The following is a 17,077-nucleotide window of genomic DNA, read 5'->3' as shown; positions in this document are numbered from 1 at the left end:
CAACTCTTTACTTGTTTATTTGGTACCACTACAGTTTTTTGCTGGTTTTTACTATATTAGAGTTATTTGTTAAGAATTAGAGGGGGTTAGGGACTGGCCTCGTAACCGAGTGGTTAAGTTCGTGCGCTCCACTTCAGCAGCCCAGGGTTTCACTAGTTCGGATCCCGGGCGCAGACATGGCACCGCTTGTCAAGCCATGCTGAGGAGGGTCCCACATGCCACAACTAGAGGGACTCACAACTAAAAATACACAACTACGTACCGGGGGGCTTGGGGAGAAAAAGGAAAAATAAAATCTTAAAAAAAAAAAAAGAAAAAGATTGAAAATTGACCATTCTTTTTCACCACACACCAAAATAAACTCAAAATGGATCAAAGACCTAAAGATTAGGCCTGAAACAATAAGTCTTCTAGAAGAGAATATAGGCAGTACACTCTTTGACATCAGTTTCAAAAGAATCTTTTCGGACACTATAACTCCTCAGTTGAGGGAAACAATAGAAAGAATAAACAAATGGGACTTCGTCAGACTAAAGAGCTTCTTCAAGGCAAGGGAAAACAGGATTGAAACAAAAAAACAGCTCACTAATTGGGAAAAAATATTTACAAGCCACTTATCCGACAAAGGGTTAATCTCCATAATATACAAAGAACTCACACTGCTTAACAACAAAAAAACAAACAACCCGATCCAAAAATGGGCAGAGGACATGAACAGACATTTATCAAAAGAAGATACAAATATGGCCAATAGACACATGAAAAGATGTTCACCATTGCTAATCATCAGGGAAATGCAAATCAAAACTACACTAAGATATCACCTTACACCCGTTAGATTGGCAAAAACATCCAAAACCGAGAGCGACAAATGTTGGAGAGGTTGTGGAGAAAAAGGAACCCTCATACACTGTTGGTGGGAATGCAAACTGGTACAGCCACTATGGAAAACAGTATGGAGATTTCTCAAAAAGTTAAAAATAGAAATACCCTATGACCCAGCCATCCCATTACTGGGTATCTATCATAAGAACCTGAAATCAGAAATCCCAAGAGTCCCTTGCACCCCTATGTTCATTGCAGCATTATTTACAATAGCCAAGAGGTGGAACCAACCTACATGCCCAGAAACTGATGATTGGATAAAGAAGATGTTGTATATATACACAATGGAATACTACTCAGCCATAAAAAAAGACAAAATTGGCCCATTCACAGCAACGTGGATGGACCTCGAGGGTATTATGTTAAGCGAAATAAGCCAGTCAGAGAAAGATGAACTCTATATGACTCCACTCATAGGTGGAAGTTAATATATTGACAAGGAGTTCTGATCAGTGGTTACCAGGGAAAAGGGGGGGTGGGGGCAGGGCACAAAGGGGGAAGTGGTGTACCCACAACATGACTAACAATAACGTACAACTGAAATCTCACAAGGTTGCAGTCTATCATAACATTAATAAAAAAAAAAAAAAGAATTAGGGGCTGATAATTCTGTGTTTCAGCTTTATTCTGCCATCTTTACTAGAAATCTTCTCTCTGTTTTCTCCTTCTTCCTTGCTCTTTCAGCCCCCTCCCCTGCCACCTCTTTTTTTGTGTCTGTCTGATTTGTCATGGGCCCATGAAGTTTTGATGCTTCTTTCCATTTCTCTTTATAATGATTTTGGCATTCGGTATTTTAGTGTTATTTAGTACATAAAACTTCTGTACTGTCGTGCTCACTATTGTGAACATAAAATTATTCTTGTACCCCTTTTCACTATGTTAGTATCCTGTCCTCCTACAAAACTGTGCTGCAGCTGCATTAGAGCAATGTATAGTCCTGCAGTCTATCTCTGAGAAGTTAGTGGTCGTAGAGAAGATCTGGAGAGGGCAACTACAGGGAGAAGAGCTGAAGATTAAGAAAGTTTAGGACTGAAGTTTATAAAACTGTAAGCACTCTCAATAAGATAAACTCTCCCTTTTTTATGTTAAATCTCACACTATTAGAATAAAAGGCTAATTTAGTTTCTAAGTCTGAAGAAGATAGCTTTTATTGAAATAAAAGGAAATTCAGCTTTGAAACTGAGATCAAACATCACATTCTCTGGGAAGCCTGTCTCCCTCTTCTTCTGTCCTACCCAGCCCCCACCCTGGCTTAGGTACCATGCTTAGCTGTATGTCCCCACTAGCACCCAGGTTTATATCTAGCATAATATTTTTATGCCTCATTTTAATTATCTCGTTGTCTGTCTTCTCCACTAGACTGGAGGCTCTTTGGGATCTTTTTCAGTATTTTGTTCAAAATTCTCCATATATAGTAAGCATTCAATGAATGTGAGGGTTAGAATAGGGAAGAGGATAAGCAGACAATAAATGTATATAACTCATTACTGTTGGAAAAACAAAACTTAAATATACCTGATTTTTTTTCCAGATAAAATCTCTAGTGGAGTATTAAGAAAATCTAGAGTATTTGATTGAACAGTAGAACCTTGATTCTTATGAAAAATTTAAATGCTTTTTGATTTAGTAAAGTTAGTACTCACTTCCTGACTTCAAGCAAAACATGAAGGTATCTGTGAGGTGAAGGTGATACTGAGATTAAGAGAAGGGAGATTTGAGCAAGCAAAGATCCAGAATTGGAATTCAGATTAGGGTGGTGACCAGATATAGACAAGTCCCATTTTTATAGACTATATTATGTAAACTAAAAGGTTTACGTCTTGAAGTTCTAGGGTCTAGCACTAACACTGTTACCAGATAGACCAGAGGCTACAACACAGCAGCCCATGGGCCAAATGTGACTTAACACGTGTTTTGTTTTGCCTGCCTAGCAAAGTTTGCAAAATTTTGGACAAAATCCAGATTTGGGTCTACTTTTAAAAACAAAATTGCCTAGTGACCCTGGACCTGCATCTCTAGTAACATGTACTCCTTAAATAGGACATGAACTCTCCAGTTTGCTTCAGTCCCCACTGTTTGAAAATGTGATGTGCACTAAAATTTTGCTTTTTATTAGCACATTAAAAACCAATGTATAATATAGATTAATATTTAATTTAGCATACAGCTTTGATATCCTTCAGGCTTAGTTTTTGAAAAATGCTTGGCTATATAGAAAGAAGATCCAGATTTACCCTGAGTCCAGTTAAAGTACAGCACTTCCAGTTTTGAAGACCCTAGAGAGCTCGCTGGCTAACTAATTCCAGCAACTACATATTCGATTTTATGAACTGTATTCTTAAAATAATCACCAAATGCTTCCCTAGTGCAGTACTTAGAAATCTTTATCATTGCCCTACTGGCTTCATGTTCATGGTTTCTCTCTTTTTCCACAGGTGGTCATAATGTCACAATCTCCTTGCAGTCGAGGACTGGGCACACCCATATGCCTTCTGTGGTTGGCGTCCTTGTCTTTACCCAGTTCTGGTTCTGGTTTCCTCTTTCACATTTCCTGTCGTTGGCTTATACCCCTACCTGTGTCATTGGTCTTAACAAGGACTTAAAGGTATGTTTTTGAGATATTGGTTTTATAGTGTATAGTGTATAGTTCACCACCCACTGACAAAGATTTTCATGAAATTTTAAAGGTAAGTTGACATCTCATCAATAAAGTGTTTCCCCTTCAAAGTGAGTCTTTACCTTGTTGATTGGAGTGTGTTGGGAGTTTTGAAAATCAAATCTCATTACTAACTATGTAACCTTGGGTAAATCAATTGAGAGGGAATGGTGAGAGAGGGGGCAAAATATAAAAATATGAAAAGGCTTTATAGCTAACTGATGGATTTTATGTAATACCGAAGGTCTGTGGGAGCTGTTGAAGGACTTCATGTAGATAAATGACGTGATGAACTTTGTATTCTAGAAACATCATTCTCATATCAGTGGAAATCCATTACAATGCTATTACAATAATCTAGACAAGGAAGAAAGAGGACCTAAACTAAATCTTAGTAAGGAATGAAGGTTTGAGACAGGGACATATGTCAGAGTTACGATGCTAGAGCATTTGAAGGAAGAAAGGATTATTACTAAAGGGAAAAACAAAATAGGAAGTTGTCTCTTTGGTGGTGGCAGAAAACAAGACCAGTAGTGAGGAGCCAGGGAATCTGACAGAAAGAAACTAGGCACTTAGGTCAGAGACTTAAGGTGATACATCCCCTGTCATCACACCAGCCTCTTTTTTTTAATGGAGTTTCTGCTTAGCTCTTTCTTAGTCCTGTGGCCTGATGGTTTACCTTCTTGTTCTTCCATCCTCTCAGAGTCCTTTTGACCTTTAAATAACTCTTACATCTCATCATCACTGTCGTTAAAATGTTCTATTAAATTTTCAGAGTGGAAAATTTTTAGGCCAAAATAGTGGCTGATAAAGATTATTTCATTGAGTTGATTTTTTTCAGTATAGCTGTACAGCCAGTTATCCTTCAAGTGTTTCAGTATTAAACTACTCACATTTGTAAATATCTAGCAGTTTTAGCTCTGAAACAAGAATCTTTTGGTTTTCCAATCCCTAACCTTTAGCATTGTAGTTAAACATCTTGTATAATCTTTAGGGACTTTTTCCTCTGGCACACAATTTTATGATCTCTATTTCCATTCTTTACAATGGAAGTGGGATGGAAAAGACAAGATTACTTATGCTAGTAAATATGATGTTTATTACCATTCTCTATCAATGCAAATTGGGTAAATAGAGAAAAATTCAGACTAGAACTTTAAACCTGGTCAATATGTAATGTGAAGCTGACTTTTCCGTTAGGCTTTATGTTAGACTCCTGTAAGGTGTGATTATATGGTGTAGAAACTGTATGCAGACTTACGTAGGTTGTTAGTGTGGTACAAGGAGGGGACGTTAGGTGTGCAGGCTAGATAATCAGATCATACTTTACAAAGGAGGTAACAGTTGATCTGATGTTCACACCATGAGTGGGACCTAAACTAAAGAAGTGGGGTGCATGGTCAGTAAAGATGAGATAAAGGGATACACAAAGGCACAGAACTTCAGGAAAGTATAAGGAACTGCAGGTAGTTCTGTAAAGCACCTCAAAACTAATTATTGAAAGAAGACAGAAGCCTTTAAGGGAGGAGTGATAACAATTGAATAGCACTGCAATTGAATATTTAGTGTGGATTGAAACTTCTGGCATCCCGTTGCATCCGTGTGCTTGTTAAGAGCATAGAATACTTAAATCTTGATTTTGATTATTTTAATAGAAAGGGAAAAAATTCTTTTATTTCTTCAGATGCCGAAAGTTCAGTATAAATCAAACTGTAAACCATCCACATTTGCATATCCTGCCCCCCTGGAAGTACCAAAAGAAAAGGAAAAGGAAAAGGTAGGTTCTTCATTCCTTTGAGCGGCACTATACTTATATATATGGAAGCTGATTAGTGTGTTACTTGGGTTTATTTTAAGTATTTTTACATTTTAAATTAGGTATTTTAAAAGTAATACTTGTCGTGGTAAAATCTAACATTATAAAGGATATAAAGTAAAAACCCTTTTTCTCTCCTGGTTATCTATGTCCCATGTTGCAAGAATCACAGTTTGTGAATCCCTCCAAATGTTTTCTCTGCACATATCAATACTTTTTATACTGCACATAGAATTATTTTCTGCATACTATTCTACATCTTATTGTTTTCACTTTAACAATTTATCTTTAAAATTTCCAATGTATATGGATCTCATTTTTTCCACAGCTGCAGAGCAATCTCTTTATATATATATATACACCATTATTTATCATACCAGTTCCTTGTCTGACGGACATTTAAGGTTATTTGTAATTTGTCACTGTTACAAATGAGACTGGAATAAGAATCTTTATACATGTATATTCATGCACTTGTACAAGTATATCTATAGGTTAGGATCTTAGATGAGGAATTGCTTGATCAAAAATAATGGGGGCCAGCCTGGTGGCGCAGCGGTTAAGTGTTCACGTTCCGCTTCCGTGGCCCGGGGTTTACCAGTAGATCCCGGGTGCGGACGTGGCATTGTGGGGCAAGCCATGCTGTGGTAGGCGTCCCACATATAAAGTAGAGGAAGATGGGCACGGATATTAGCTCAGGGCCAGTCTTCCTCAGCAAAAAGAGGAGGATTGGCAGATGTTAGCTCAGGGCTAATCTTCCTTGGAAAAAACAAAACAAAACAAAAAAAATTGTATGTTACTTATTTTCATAGGTATTAACTAAATTTCCTTTCAGAATGGATATAACCAATTTATACTTCTACCAACAGTATATGAGGACACTCATTATGTGTTAAATCAACCTGTGGTGAATTAAGAGAACTACACCTGCCTGGGAAATTTTCTCAGTAAAACTATCCTTTATGATACCTTATGTTTAGGGAAATGGATCTTTCTCTTAGGATAATGTTCTGTATTAGCCACTTGTTGATTATTTGCTGTAAATTTTGTGTGTAAATAAGGATACTTATATAATTAACCAAATTCAAGAGTGATGAGTAAGGAATATCCTTTGACAACATCATCTTGTTTCATCAGCTGTGTTGCAGACCGCCCCCCACTTGGGTCTGAAACAAGGTCAGCTTTACACCAACACTGCCTGGCCTTTCAAACTCCCTGTTTCACCTTTGATTTCAGTGAGACCCATCAAGGAGGATAATTCCAGGCTAACCACTCACCCACTGTGTATTACCATTGTAGGGCATCTAGTCCGGTGAGAATATCTTTACAAGCAGGTTTGGAGGAAATGTTTATGTTTTCCAATGCTTTCCCTATAAAGTGAAAAAGCATGTGGCACCCACATCTCTATCTCACAAGCTCGTGATAGCAAATCCACATGCAAGATAGGCTACAGATCAAAAAAATTAGAGTATTGGACACGAGACCCCAGGAACTAAAGATTCACCTGATGACCATAGTCGTAAATTATGTGCATAAATGTCCTCCTTGCTTTTCCCTTTTATTCCCTGATTATTTTGTTCTTTATGAGTCTTACTGCCAGGAAACAAAATAGTATTGTAGGACTGTCTTCTCTTTGGGCTTGTACGTTTGTTTATAGGAAAAGGATTACGACAGTTTACCCTGTTCATTTCTTCTAGGTTTCCACTGCTGTGTTATCTATTACTGCCAAGGCTAAAAAGAAGGAAAAAGAAAAAGAAAAAAAGGAGGAGGAGAAAATGGAAGTGGTAGGTATAACTTGGTAGTCATATGGGTTGATGTATCTATCTCTGTCTTGGTCCAGATCTTTCCTTAGTTGGACATTATACCTTGCTCTTGTCTTCCTTTACATAATCATCCTGTTCCAAGCATAGAAATGCATGTAATTTTAACTGGAAGAGACTTTAGAAATTCTCTTCATTCATGGGAAGAATATAAGAGTATAAATCAGGATCGAGTTCTTGGAGGAAATAACTAAAATGGGTTTTAAAGGGCAGAGTAGGATTTTCAGCAGACAATGAAATGATAGGAGAAAGAAAGGCACTTTCAGGCAAAGGGAATATTATTTATTTAAATAGACCCTTATTTTCTGATCTCTGCTGGTAGAAGAACCTTCTCATCCTTCAAAACCAAGTACAATACCATTCTCACCTCCAAGCGGAGTTACCCTCTCCCTCCTCTGAGTCTGTGGTCACTTTAGTTGTACTTCCGTTGTGTCTAATCCTAACTACATTTTGCACCTAATAGTTGCTCAGTAAATTTATCAAACATTATTTAGTGATGTGGAACAGAAGTGAACCACTATTGTGTTATTTTTTTTAATATTTTCTAGGATGAGGCAGAGAAAAAGGAAGAAAAAGAGAAGAAAAAAGAACCTGAGCCAAACTTCCAGTTACTGGATAACCCAGCCCGAGTTATGCCTGCTCAGCTTAAGGTCCTGACCATGCCGGAGACCTGTAGATACCAGCCTTTCAAACCAGTAAGTTACTGATGGCCCTTAGCTATATGTCAGTGGGATATTAATCCGTAGGACAATGGAATATTGGTAGAGAAGGATAAATCTCCAAAGCATTGGAGAAGGTTCTCTAGTACTAATAAATCTCTTAGCAAAAGAGAGAACATTCCTTTCCACTCCCTGTAGATTTGAGAGAGCTTCCCTTTTCTTTGTGTAACCCTGCAAACATCCTTCATCTACTAGAGGCTTATGCTATCGAAGTTCCCAGTACAGCACAGTGATTAGGAGCATAAACTCTGGAGCCAGACTTCCTGAGTTTGAATCTTGATTCTACCACTTACAGCCTATATGAACTTGGGTCAGGTATTAAACCTCTGTCTGCCTCAATTTCCTCTACCGTAAGATAAGAGTTATTATCCCTAACTCATAGGAATGTAGCAACAATTGAACAAGGTAGTACAGTTAATACACAAGCACTTAGAGCATTGAATTTTACACTTAGAAAAAGATCCTCATGCCGTTTAATTTATTCTAAGGCAGAATGTTTCATGTTAGAAACAAATGCTGATCAGAAATTTGAACATGATAATGTTTCTATTTTCTAGGTTCTTCTATCTAGAAAACTAGAGAGTCATTAATAGACACATTTAATATGTCCATGTTGGGCCTGTCTAAAATGTCATAGACAAGATTTCTAGATCCTTATAGAAAAGTAAACCCATTCTCATCAACTTGAAGATGATTTCTGATGGTGGTGAGTGCTAGGCAACTCTCACCTACCAATTGTGAGCCAAAGTCTTACCTGACTACATTATCATCTAGAAGAGACAAGGCCGAGGGATGGAAGATAGCTGTATTTAGTGGTGAAGAGCTGGAATTGGGCAGAACTAAGTTTATATTCCAGCTCTGCCATTTCTTAGCTGTGTGACTAAGACAAGTCATTTAACCTCTTCATGTTTCAGTTTTCCCACCTGTAAAATTGGGATGGTGATACTATCTACCTCCTAGGCATATTGTAAAGATTAAATAGGTTGTCATATGTAAAACACTGTCTAGCATGTGGTAAATCCTCAATAAATATTGCTTGGTCACCAGACATCTGTAGGTAGCAGGCGATTAGTCCAGGAAGGAGGGAATATCTTAAAGATCTCCCACCTTCTGTTAAGCTTGCATTACTAGAACCTAACACTATTTGGTGTGTAGTGTTGAATAAATGAATTAATAGAACCACGAGTGGACACCTCAAATGTAGTCACTGTCTAATCTGCAATCCAGTCTGTCCCAGTGGCATGTTTACAGAGAATGTATTCTTTCTTCTTCTGTTTTTTTGGTGAGGAAGATTGACCCTGAGCTAACATCTGTTACCAATCTTCCTGTTTTTGCTTGAGGAAGATTGTCACTAAGCTAACACCTGTGCCAGTCTTACCCCATTTCATGTGAGATGCTGCTACAGCGTGGCTTGACAAGCGGTGCTAGGTCTGCACCCAGGATCTGAACCTGCAAACCCCAGGCTGCTGAAGCAGAGCGCGTGAACTTAAGCACTACACCACCGGGCCAATCTCACAGAGAATGCATTCTAACAGCATCTGCAAACTGCTCTTGCCGGTTGAAGTGGGAATATGTCCGGAATGGATGTAGTAGTCCACAACTAGTAAATACTTTAAGCATACAAGATACCCATTGTTTTTGACAATTATGAAGAACTGAAGACAACAAAGTATATGCTTGATGTCGTGAGGCCATGTGAGGCAATTGGTATGCCTCAGTTGGAAGTTAAATGACTGTTAAGCCTTCACTTAAAATAAGTCAGAGGAAGCTGTAACAGTTGTTCATCTGTGAGTCAAAAGACTGCCTCTGTGCAAGCAAGAAGTGAAGGCTAGGGAAGAGTTACCAGCTGCCTGGCTGACTGTTGAAGGTGTGCCCCAACACACACACACAGCCCCTCAGGGAACACTGGGATACTTACTGGTTCTGGGTATTGAGGGAAATCCCTGTCCAGTCATTAACTGCAGAGGTCACATATGACAGAAAATACAGACTTTATAGAAGTAGTTCAGAAGAGTTACAGAATAAACAACAATAACAAACCCTGGGAAGTAGGGAGAATCTGATTTCCAGAGTGGCTGTGTTATATTATTTAAATGTCCAGTTTTCAACAAAAAATTACAAGACATACAAAGAAATAAAAAATGGCCCAGTCACAGGGAAAAAAGTAATTAATAGAAACTGTCTCTGAGGAAGCCTAGATGTTGGGCTTAACAGACAGACTAAATCAGCTATTTAAAATATGTTCACAGAACTAAAGGAACTATGTCTAAAGAACTAAAAAGCAAGTATGAGAATGATGTCTCCATAAATCATATCAGTGAAGAGATAGAAATTATAAAAAATAATTAAATATTCTGGAGTTGAAAAATACAATAACTGAAATGAATAATTTGCTAGAGGAACTCAGCAGCTGATTCAAGCAGTCTTGAAAAAACTTGAAGATAGGTCAATTGAGGAACAACCAGAAAAAAAAAAAGATGAAGAAAAATGAATGGAGCCTCAGAGACTGTAGAACGCTGTCAAGCATACCAATATACACAGAATGGGATAATGGGAGTCCCAAAGAGAGAGAGGGATAGAAGAATATTTGATCAAATAATGTCTAAAAACTTTCCAAATTTGGTAAATAACGTTAATCTACATATCCAGGATCCTCAGTGAATCCAAGTATGATAAACTCAAAGAGATCCATTTCTAAACACAGCATAATTAACTATTGAAAGACAAAGAGGGAATCTTGAAAGCAGCGAGAGAAGCAACTCATCATGTAACAGTATCCTCAATGATGTTAACAGCTTATTTGTCATCAGAAACTATGGAGACTAGAAGGCAATAGGATGACAGATTCAAAGTGCAGAAAGAAAAGACTTTCAACCAAGATTTCTATATCCAGCAAAACTGTCTTTCCAAAATGAAGGTGAAATTAAGACATCCCCAGATAAAAACTAAGAGAATTGTCACTAGCCAACCTGCCATACAAGAATTGCTAAAGTGAACCCTTCAGGCTGAAATGAAAGGACACTAGACAGTAGCTTGAATCCACAAGAAAAAATAAAGAGCACTGGTAAATGTAACTGCGTAGGTAAATAGAAAAGATAGTGTAGATGTGTTTTTGTTTGTAACTCTTTTTTCTCCTATTTAGTTTAAAACATAGCTGTATACAGCAATCATAAATTGGTGGTGATGTGTATACACTATACAAAAATATAATTTATATTACAATATGTCTTACTCCTGGCTGCTGTAACAAATTGCCATCTACCATTTAAGGGATGGCTTAAACAACAAACATTTATTTTTCACAGTTCTGGAGACAAGAAGTCCAAGATCAGGGTGTCGGCATAATTGAGTTCCTGATAAAGGCCCTCATCCTAGCTTAGAGACAGCCCTCTTCTTGTATCCTCATATGGCAGAGAGCAGAGAGAGGGAAGGCAAGCTCTCTTCTTGTCTCTTCTTATATAAAGGGCACTAATTCCATTGACGAGGGCTTCACCCTCATGACCTAATTGCCTCCTAAAGGCCCACCTCCTAATACTATCACTTTGGGGGTTAGGATTTCAGCATGCATTTTGGGGAGACACATTCGGTTCGTAACACAGTAACAACAGGAAGTACTGGGGAAATACAGCTAAATTGCAGTGAAGTTATTGTACACTATTGAAATTAAGTTGCCATTTTTCAAATTAAAATGTTAATTGTAACCTCAAAAGTAATCACTGAGAAAATAACTCAAAAAATAGACTAAAAGTAGGGGATTGGGAGAAGGTGAAAGGGGTAAAGGGGGACCATTAGAATGGTGACAGATGGAGTCCACACTTTTGGTGGTAAATGCAATGTAGTGTACACAGAAGTCAAAATACGGTGATGCATACATGAAGTTTATATAATGTTATAAACCAGTGTTTATAATTAAAAACTCTCAAGGCCGGCCCAGTGACATAGCGGTTGAGTGCACACGTTCCACTTCGGCGGCCGGGGGTTCGATGGTTCGGATCCCAGGTGCAGACATGGCACCGCTTGGCACGTCATGCTGTGGTAGGTATCCCACATGTAAAGTAGAGGAAGATGGGCATGGATGTTAGCTCAGGGCCAGTCTTCCTCAGCAAAAAGAGGAGGATTGGCAGCTGATGTTAGCTCAGGGCTAATCTTCCTCAAAAAAAAAAAATTTTAAAAATTAAAAATTAAAACTTTTAATTTGTAAAAAGGAAATGCTAAAGCTTAAAAATATATATAAACTAAAAAAATCAACAAGAGAATTAAAGTAGTACACTGGAAAATATCTATTTAATACCAAAGAAGCCAGCAGTGGAAGAATAGAAGAACAAAAATATATAAAACATAAGAAAACAAATAGCAAAATGTCAAGAGTAAATCCTACCTTACCAGTACTTACATCAGATGTAAATGGATTAAACAGTCCAATTAAATGGCAGAGATTGATCAAATGGATAAAACAGAAAGTGATCCAGCTGATGTTCATATCAGCCTTATACATAATAGTCAAAAAGTAGAAACAACTTAAATGTCCATCCGCTGGTGATTGGATAAACAAAATGTGATGTTTGTACTGATACATGCTACAACATGTGAGAACCTGGAAAACATTATGCTAAGTGAAAAAAGCCAGACTCGAAAGGCCGCATATTGTATGATTCTGTTTATATGAAATGTCCAGAACAGGCAAATCCATAGAGACAGGAGTTACATTAGTGGTTGTCACGGGCTGAGGGGAGGGAAAAATAGAGGGTGACTGCTAATGAGTGCAGGGTTTCTGTTAGATTGATGAATATGCTCTTAAATGAGATAGTGGAGGTGGTTGTACAACTATGTGAATATACTAAAAACCACTGAGTTGTATACTTTAAAAGAATTAATTTATGTTATGTGATTTATATCTCAATTAAAAAAAGAAAGAAAGAAAAGAAAAGACTGGCTCTGTGTGTGTGTAGTGAAGAAAAGGATGCCCCCTGACTCACTTCTGTACCCTCAATGGCAAGGTCATCAGAACCTTCCTCAGACACCGCATTTGAAAGAGGCACCTATAGTTTTGAAAATAGATAGCATTCCTACTCTGCTTCCTATCCATCTTAAAAGATGTCTTCAAGAGATTGTGGCAACAGGAAGTGTCCCACTGCTTATATCTTCAGTTGTCACTAGCCTTCTCAGGAAACAGAATGTCATGTATCTTATTCTCTGCTGAGAGAGTGTGAAATTTCTCACTAACATATAAGGCATTAATAAGCCCAAGCCATGTTGATTATATTGCAGGATTTGAGTTGGGTTATTTCATTCTAGTTAAGCCTGAAATAGAAGAGTTATAGCCTAGAGCCATATGTTTCCAAAATATAGGAGGTCTTTTTGTAAACGTGGGTGTTTTTTTCTGTTTGGTAGAAGATCCTTTTCCATTTGGTCCTTTAGAAGGTTGAGTAAACTTTTAGACCATGGAGGATTAGGGTAGTGGCTATGTACTCTGATTGTTCTTGGGTGAATATTGGCACTAAAGGCAGTCCATTCGTAAAATGGCTCCTCTTCAAGAAAAACAGACTTTTTAAGGGAAAGAGTGATAGATGAATATGTAGGAATATGTATGTGTTGAGAGAAGGGAAATAGTTTAGAAATTCATGAAGGCACACCAGTTTTACAGAATGGCAGGGCAGAGTTCTGATGATGAAAAATCAGATTAGGTTGAAGTGCAGGGGTGCTTGTACATATGTGAATCATTTGACTAATGTACTTGGGCTTCTTTTCCTTCCCAGTAATGTGCTTTGGTAGAAATATGTTTTTTCCAGATGTGCCCTGCCACTGTTGACTGATTTAATTATAGAGAGCAGCTTTCCATTTCCTTTGACACAGGCAAGCAAATAGAATAAGATTAGCACACCAGAGATGGGTGAACAGTTTGGTGTTTCAATTTACCTTCTGCTAACATGTTTGGGAAAAGGCTTAATAGAATTGCTTCTACACTCTCCTTCCTTTTTGTTTCTCATCTCTTTCTTCATTGTCTTGCATCACAAGGATTTGTAGATTAAAGTGGAAAACACTCAGATATCTGTGATATTTGTTATCCTCTCTGTCATTCTGAAATTGCTGGAGAAAAATTGGCTTTTCATTTGTAGGTTGTCTTTTGTGTCTAAAATGATGGTTTTCTCACAAATAAAAGTATCTGTTAGACTAGTCTGCTTCTCAAACCTTGATGTGCATACAAATGACCTGGGGATCTTGTTAAAATGCAGATTCTGTAGATCTAGGGAGGGCCAAGTTTTCTGCATTTCTAACAAGCTCCCAGATGATAATGATGCTACTGGTCCAGGACCACGTGTTGAGTAGCAAGGCATTAAAATACCATATTTGGACAGTAAACATTCTCCCTGCAATCAGACTGAGGCTAGTACTGGGAAATAGCTATTCCTAAATTGGGATGCATCATCCAGATGGAACAGAACCACATGTTCTACCATCCAGAGCCACTGGGTGAAGTTTGCAAATACTCCTTATAGATCACAGTTCTCTTTATCCTTTGTAACGCACATTAACGTTCTTTTCCTCATTCAGTCCTCAGACTAACCTGAAGGAATAGATCAGATGATCTTAGTAGCCCCTTCTTACAGTTGAACACTGTGGTTAGGTGACCAGTGTAGTATCACACAGGCACAAATGCCCAGGTTTCCTGACATCTGGTAAAGTGTTGTTCTGTCCCAGTTCTTCACTTCCAGATCATTAGGTAGTCTTAAGGTGCCATTTAACAATATGCACTCTGGATTCTGGAGCAGTCTGCAAATATGAGTGGAGCTTGTGCTTCTTCATTCCTTGCTCTGTGTTTACAGCTCTCCATTGGAGGCATCATCATTCTGAAGGATACCAGTGAAGACATTGAAGAGCTGGTGGAACCCGTGGCAGCCCATGGCCCGAAAATTGAGGAGGAGGAACAAGAGCCAGAACCCCCAGAACCATTTGAGTATATTGATGATTAAGGACCAGAGGTGTGTGTGGATCAAAATTGTGTATCAAGGGAAATCTCTTTGTCAGTACTTCACCGATGTTTTATGCAGAGCTTGCTCCAGAATGTAAATCTACACAATGCTCCTTACATTGAAAAACCTTGCTACCCTCTCCAAAAAAGTCAGCTGAACGGACAAGTTTGCTCACTAATGCAGTGGATTTACATTTTGGTTTCAGCTCCCTGTTGTGGATCAGTTATAGTTTGTAGATCACACTTTGAGTAGCGCAGGTCTAGACTTCTTGCTGATTCTTCCCTCCCTCCCTTTCCTTTGCCAACACTTTTGGTACTTAACATTAATTCATTCAGTAATGCTTTTAAACACCTAATGTGTGTAAGACACAGTACTTATAGGTAGTTTGCGGTCAGTTAGACTATAACACAAAGCTTTGTCCAGTTGAAAAGATTATTATTATGCCAGTGTTCTAACAATGTTGAAGGCAGGTCTTTAGATGTAAAAGATTAGAATCATCTAATTTCATGAAATTGTCATTCTTCTTTCTCCCATTCTTTTTGAATGGTCATCACATATTTGAAGATGCATATGTAAACTGTATGGTCAAGGTTCTCTAATTCTACCCGAGTGCAAATTCATTGTCAGACAAATATGAATTTGTTCTACTCTTCAAAGAAAATAAGAACAGTATCATTTATTACATTATGACAAAAGAAAAACACATTTAAATGTGAGGTTGCAAATCCAGCACCGTGAGTGTGTTACACACTGACTAGCAATTAATGAAAGCTTTTACAGAATCTCAGATAAATATTAAGGCAGAACCCCCGCCACTAATAGAATATATTCAAGCCTCTGCCAGACAGTTTGGACCTTAGAGAGAGATTTATACTAACCTCCCTATAATCTAAACTTACTCTCGAAAATTATCTTTCAGCCTCTGATTGTTTCCTAAGCTTTACCGAACAAGCACTTGACAGTGTTAATCCCACAAGCACTCAGTCTCTATGTAGAACTGAACTGGCTCACATTAGTCCCCTTCAACCTTTCACAGTACCTTATTGAAAACCCCCTGGTTCAGTAACTACAAGGTGGCTTAGAAGTTTTTGGTGGTGGTGGTGGTGGGGTTTTTTTTGTTGTTGTTATTCTTTGTTTTTTGGTGAGGAAAACTGTCCCTGGGCTAACACCTGTCCCAGTTTTCCTCTGTTTTGTATGTGGGATGCTGCCACAGCATGTCTTGATGAGCAGTGTATAGGTCCATGCCCAGGATCCAAACCTGCGAACCCCAGGCCGCTAAAGTGGAGTACATGAACTTAACCACTACGCCACCAGGCCGGCCCCTGGCTTAGAAGTTTTTAGTTGGAAATTGGATTCTTCTTAGTTTTCAAAAGGATAAAATATTCAGTCCAATAGGAATTTGAAAACTATAATCTATCTTAGCACAAACTGGCATGTTAGGACTGCATAGGCAGGGTTAGGGGCTAGTTTTAGACTTCAGCAGCTAGTAGAAGAAAAAAGAAGAATGTTCTTAAAATAAAGAATGACCCTAGCTTCCCCTTCTTCCCCCTTGCCCAGGATCTCATTGCCTGTCTGAAGAAGATTGTTCAGGTTCATACTGGGAATTCATGCTGAGACCTGCTATTCACTGCATATATCATTGCCTCTGCGCTGACCTGAAGAACCTTGTCTCCACATCTTTGGTTGAAGAGAAGATATATGACTATTTAGTGCGCTCTTTCACAGAACTTGGTTTTCAAATAAATATATTAAAATCTCCAGATAAACAAGGACTTTCTGTTTATTTTTCAACCCAGATTTTAAATAAATGGATCCAGTACTCTTTCCCCCCACCGTGAAATGCCTAAACCCAAAGAGCTAAATCCCTGTTTGCTAGGATGAGTGTGCGTGACTCTCATGTTAATGAAAAAGTTTAACTCTTTTATAGCTTATTTGAAAAATAATGGAAAAAAGTAAGAAAGAAAAAGTATCAACCCTTGTTCATCACTCCAAGAATTCTCTGCAGTTTTTTTAATGGGATTGAGGGTGTAGGGGCCATCACTTACTGAAGAAGTCCCTGTAATGATGCAAGGGAAATGCAGTCTGTTTAGGCAGCTCAGAAGCTTTTTTTTTTTTAAATAAGCTTTGCTTATTGTTTCCTGCTTTTGACCCTGTTACAGACAATAGATATAAATTATTTAGTTCCTTTTAGCCACAGGACCTGATAATGT

General features: G+C 38.1%; 1 protein-coding gene across 1 annotated transcript in view; it reads left to right on the top strand.

Annotated features, from left to right (window-relative positions):
- PSMD1 (proteasome 26S subunit, non-ATPase 1) overlaps positions 1–16,633 on the top strand; it is a 90,476-nt gene extending 73,843 nt beyond the window's left edge. The window contains exons 20-25 of the mRNA XM_046643589.1: positions 3,321–3,490; positions 5,226–5,318; positions 7,055–7,141; positions 7,726–7,872; positions 14,721–14,876; positions 16,425–16,633. Coding sequence (XP_046499545.1) covers positions 3,321–3,490; positions 5,226–5,318; positions 7,055–7,141; positions 7,726–7,872; positions 14,721–14,867 — 644 coding nt within the window. The 3' untranslated portion in view covers positions 14,868–14,876; positions 16,425–16,633. The remainder of the gene's footprint in view (positions 1–3,320; positions 3,491–5,225; positions 5,319–7,054; positions 7,142–7,725; positions 7,873–14,720; positions 14,877–16,424) is intronic.
- Positions 16,634–17,077: the final 444 nt, after the last annotated feature.

The sequence above is a fragment of the Equus quagga genome, chromosome 17 (genome assembly GCF_021613505.1).
Source record: "Equus quagga isolate Etosha38 chromosome 17, UCLA_HA_Equagga_1.0, whole genome shotgun sequence".
Taxonomy (NCBI): domain Eukaryota; kingdom Metazoa; phylum Chordata; class Mammalia; order Perissodactyla; family Equidae; genus Equus; species Equus quagga.
Note: the sequence above shows the minus strand (reverse complement) of the source record. Positions and strands in the feature narration are given on the sequence as shown.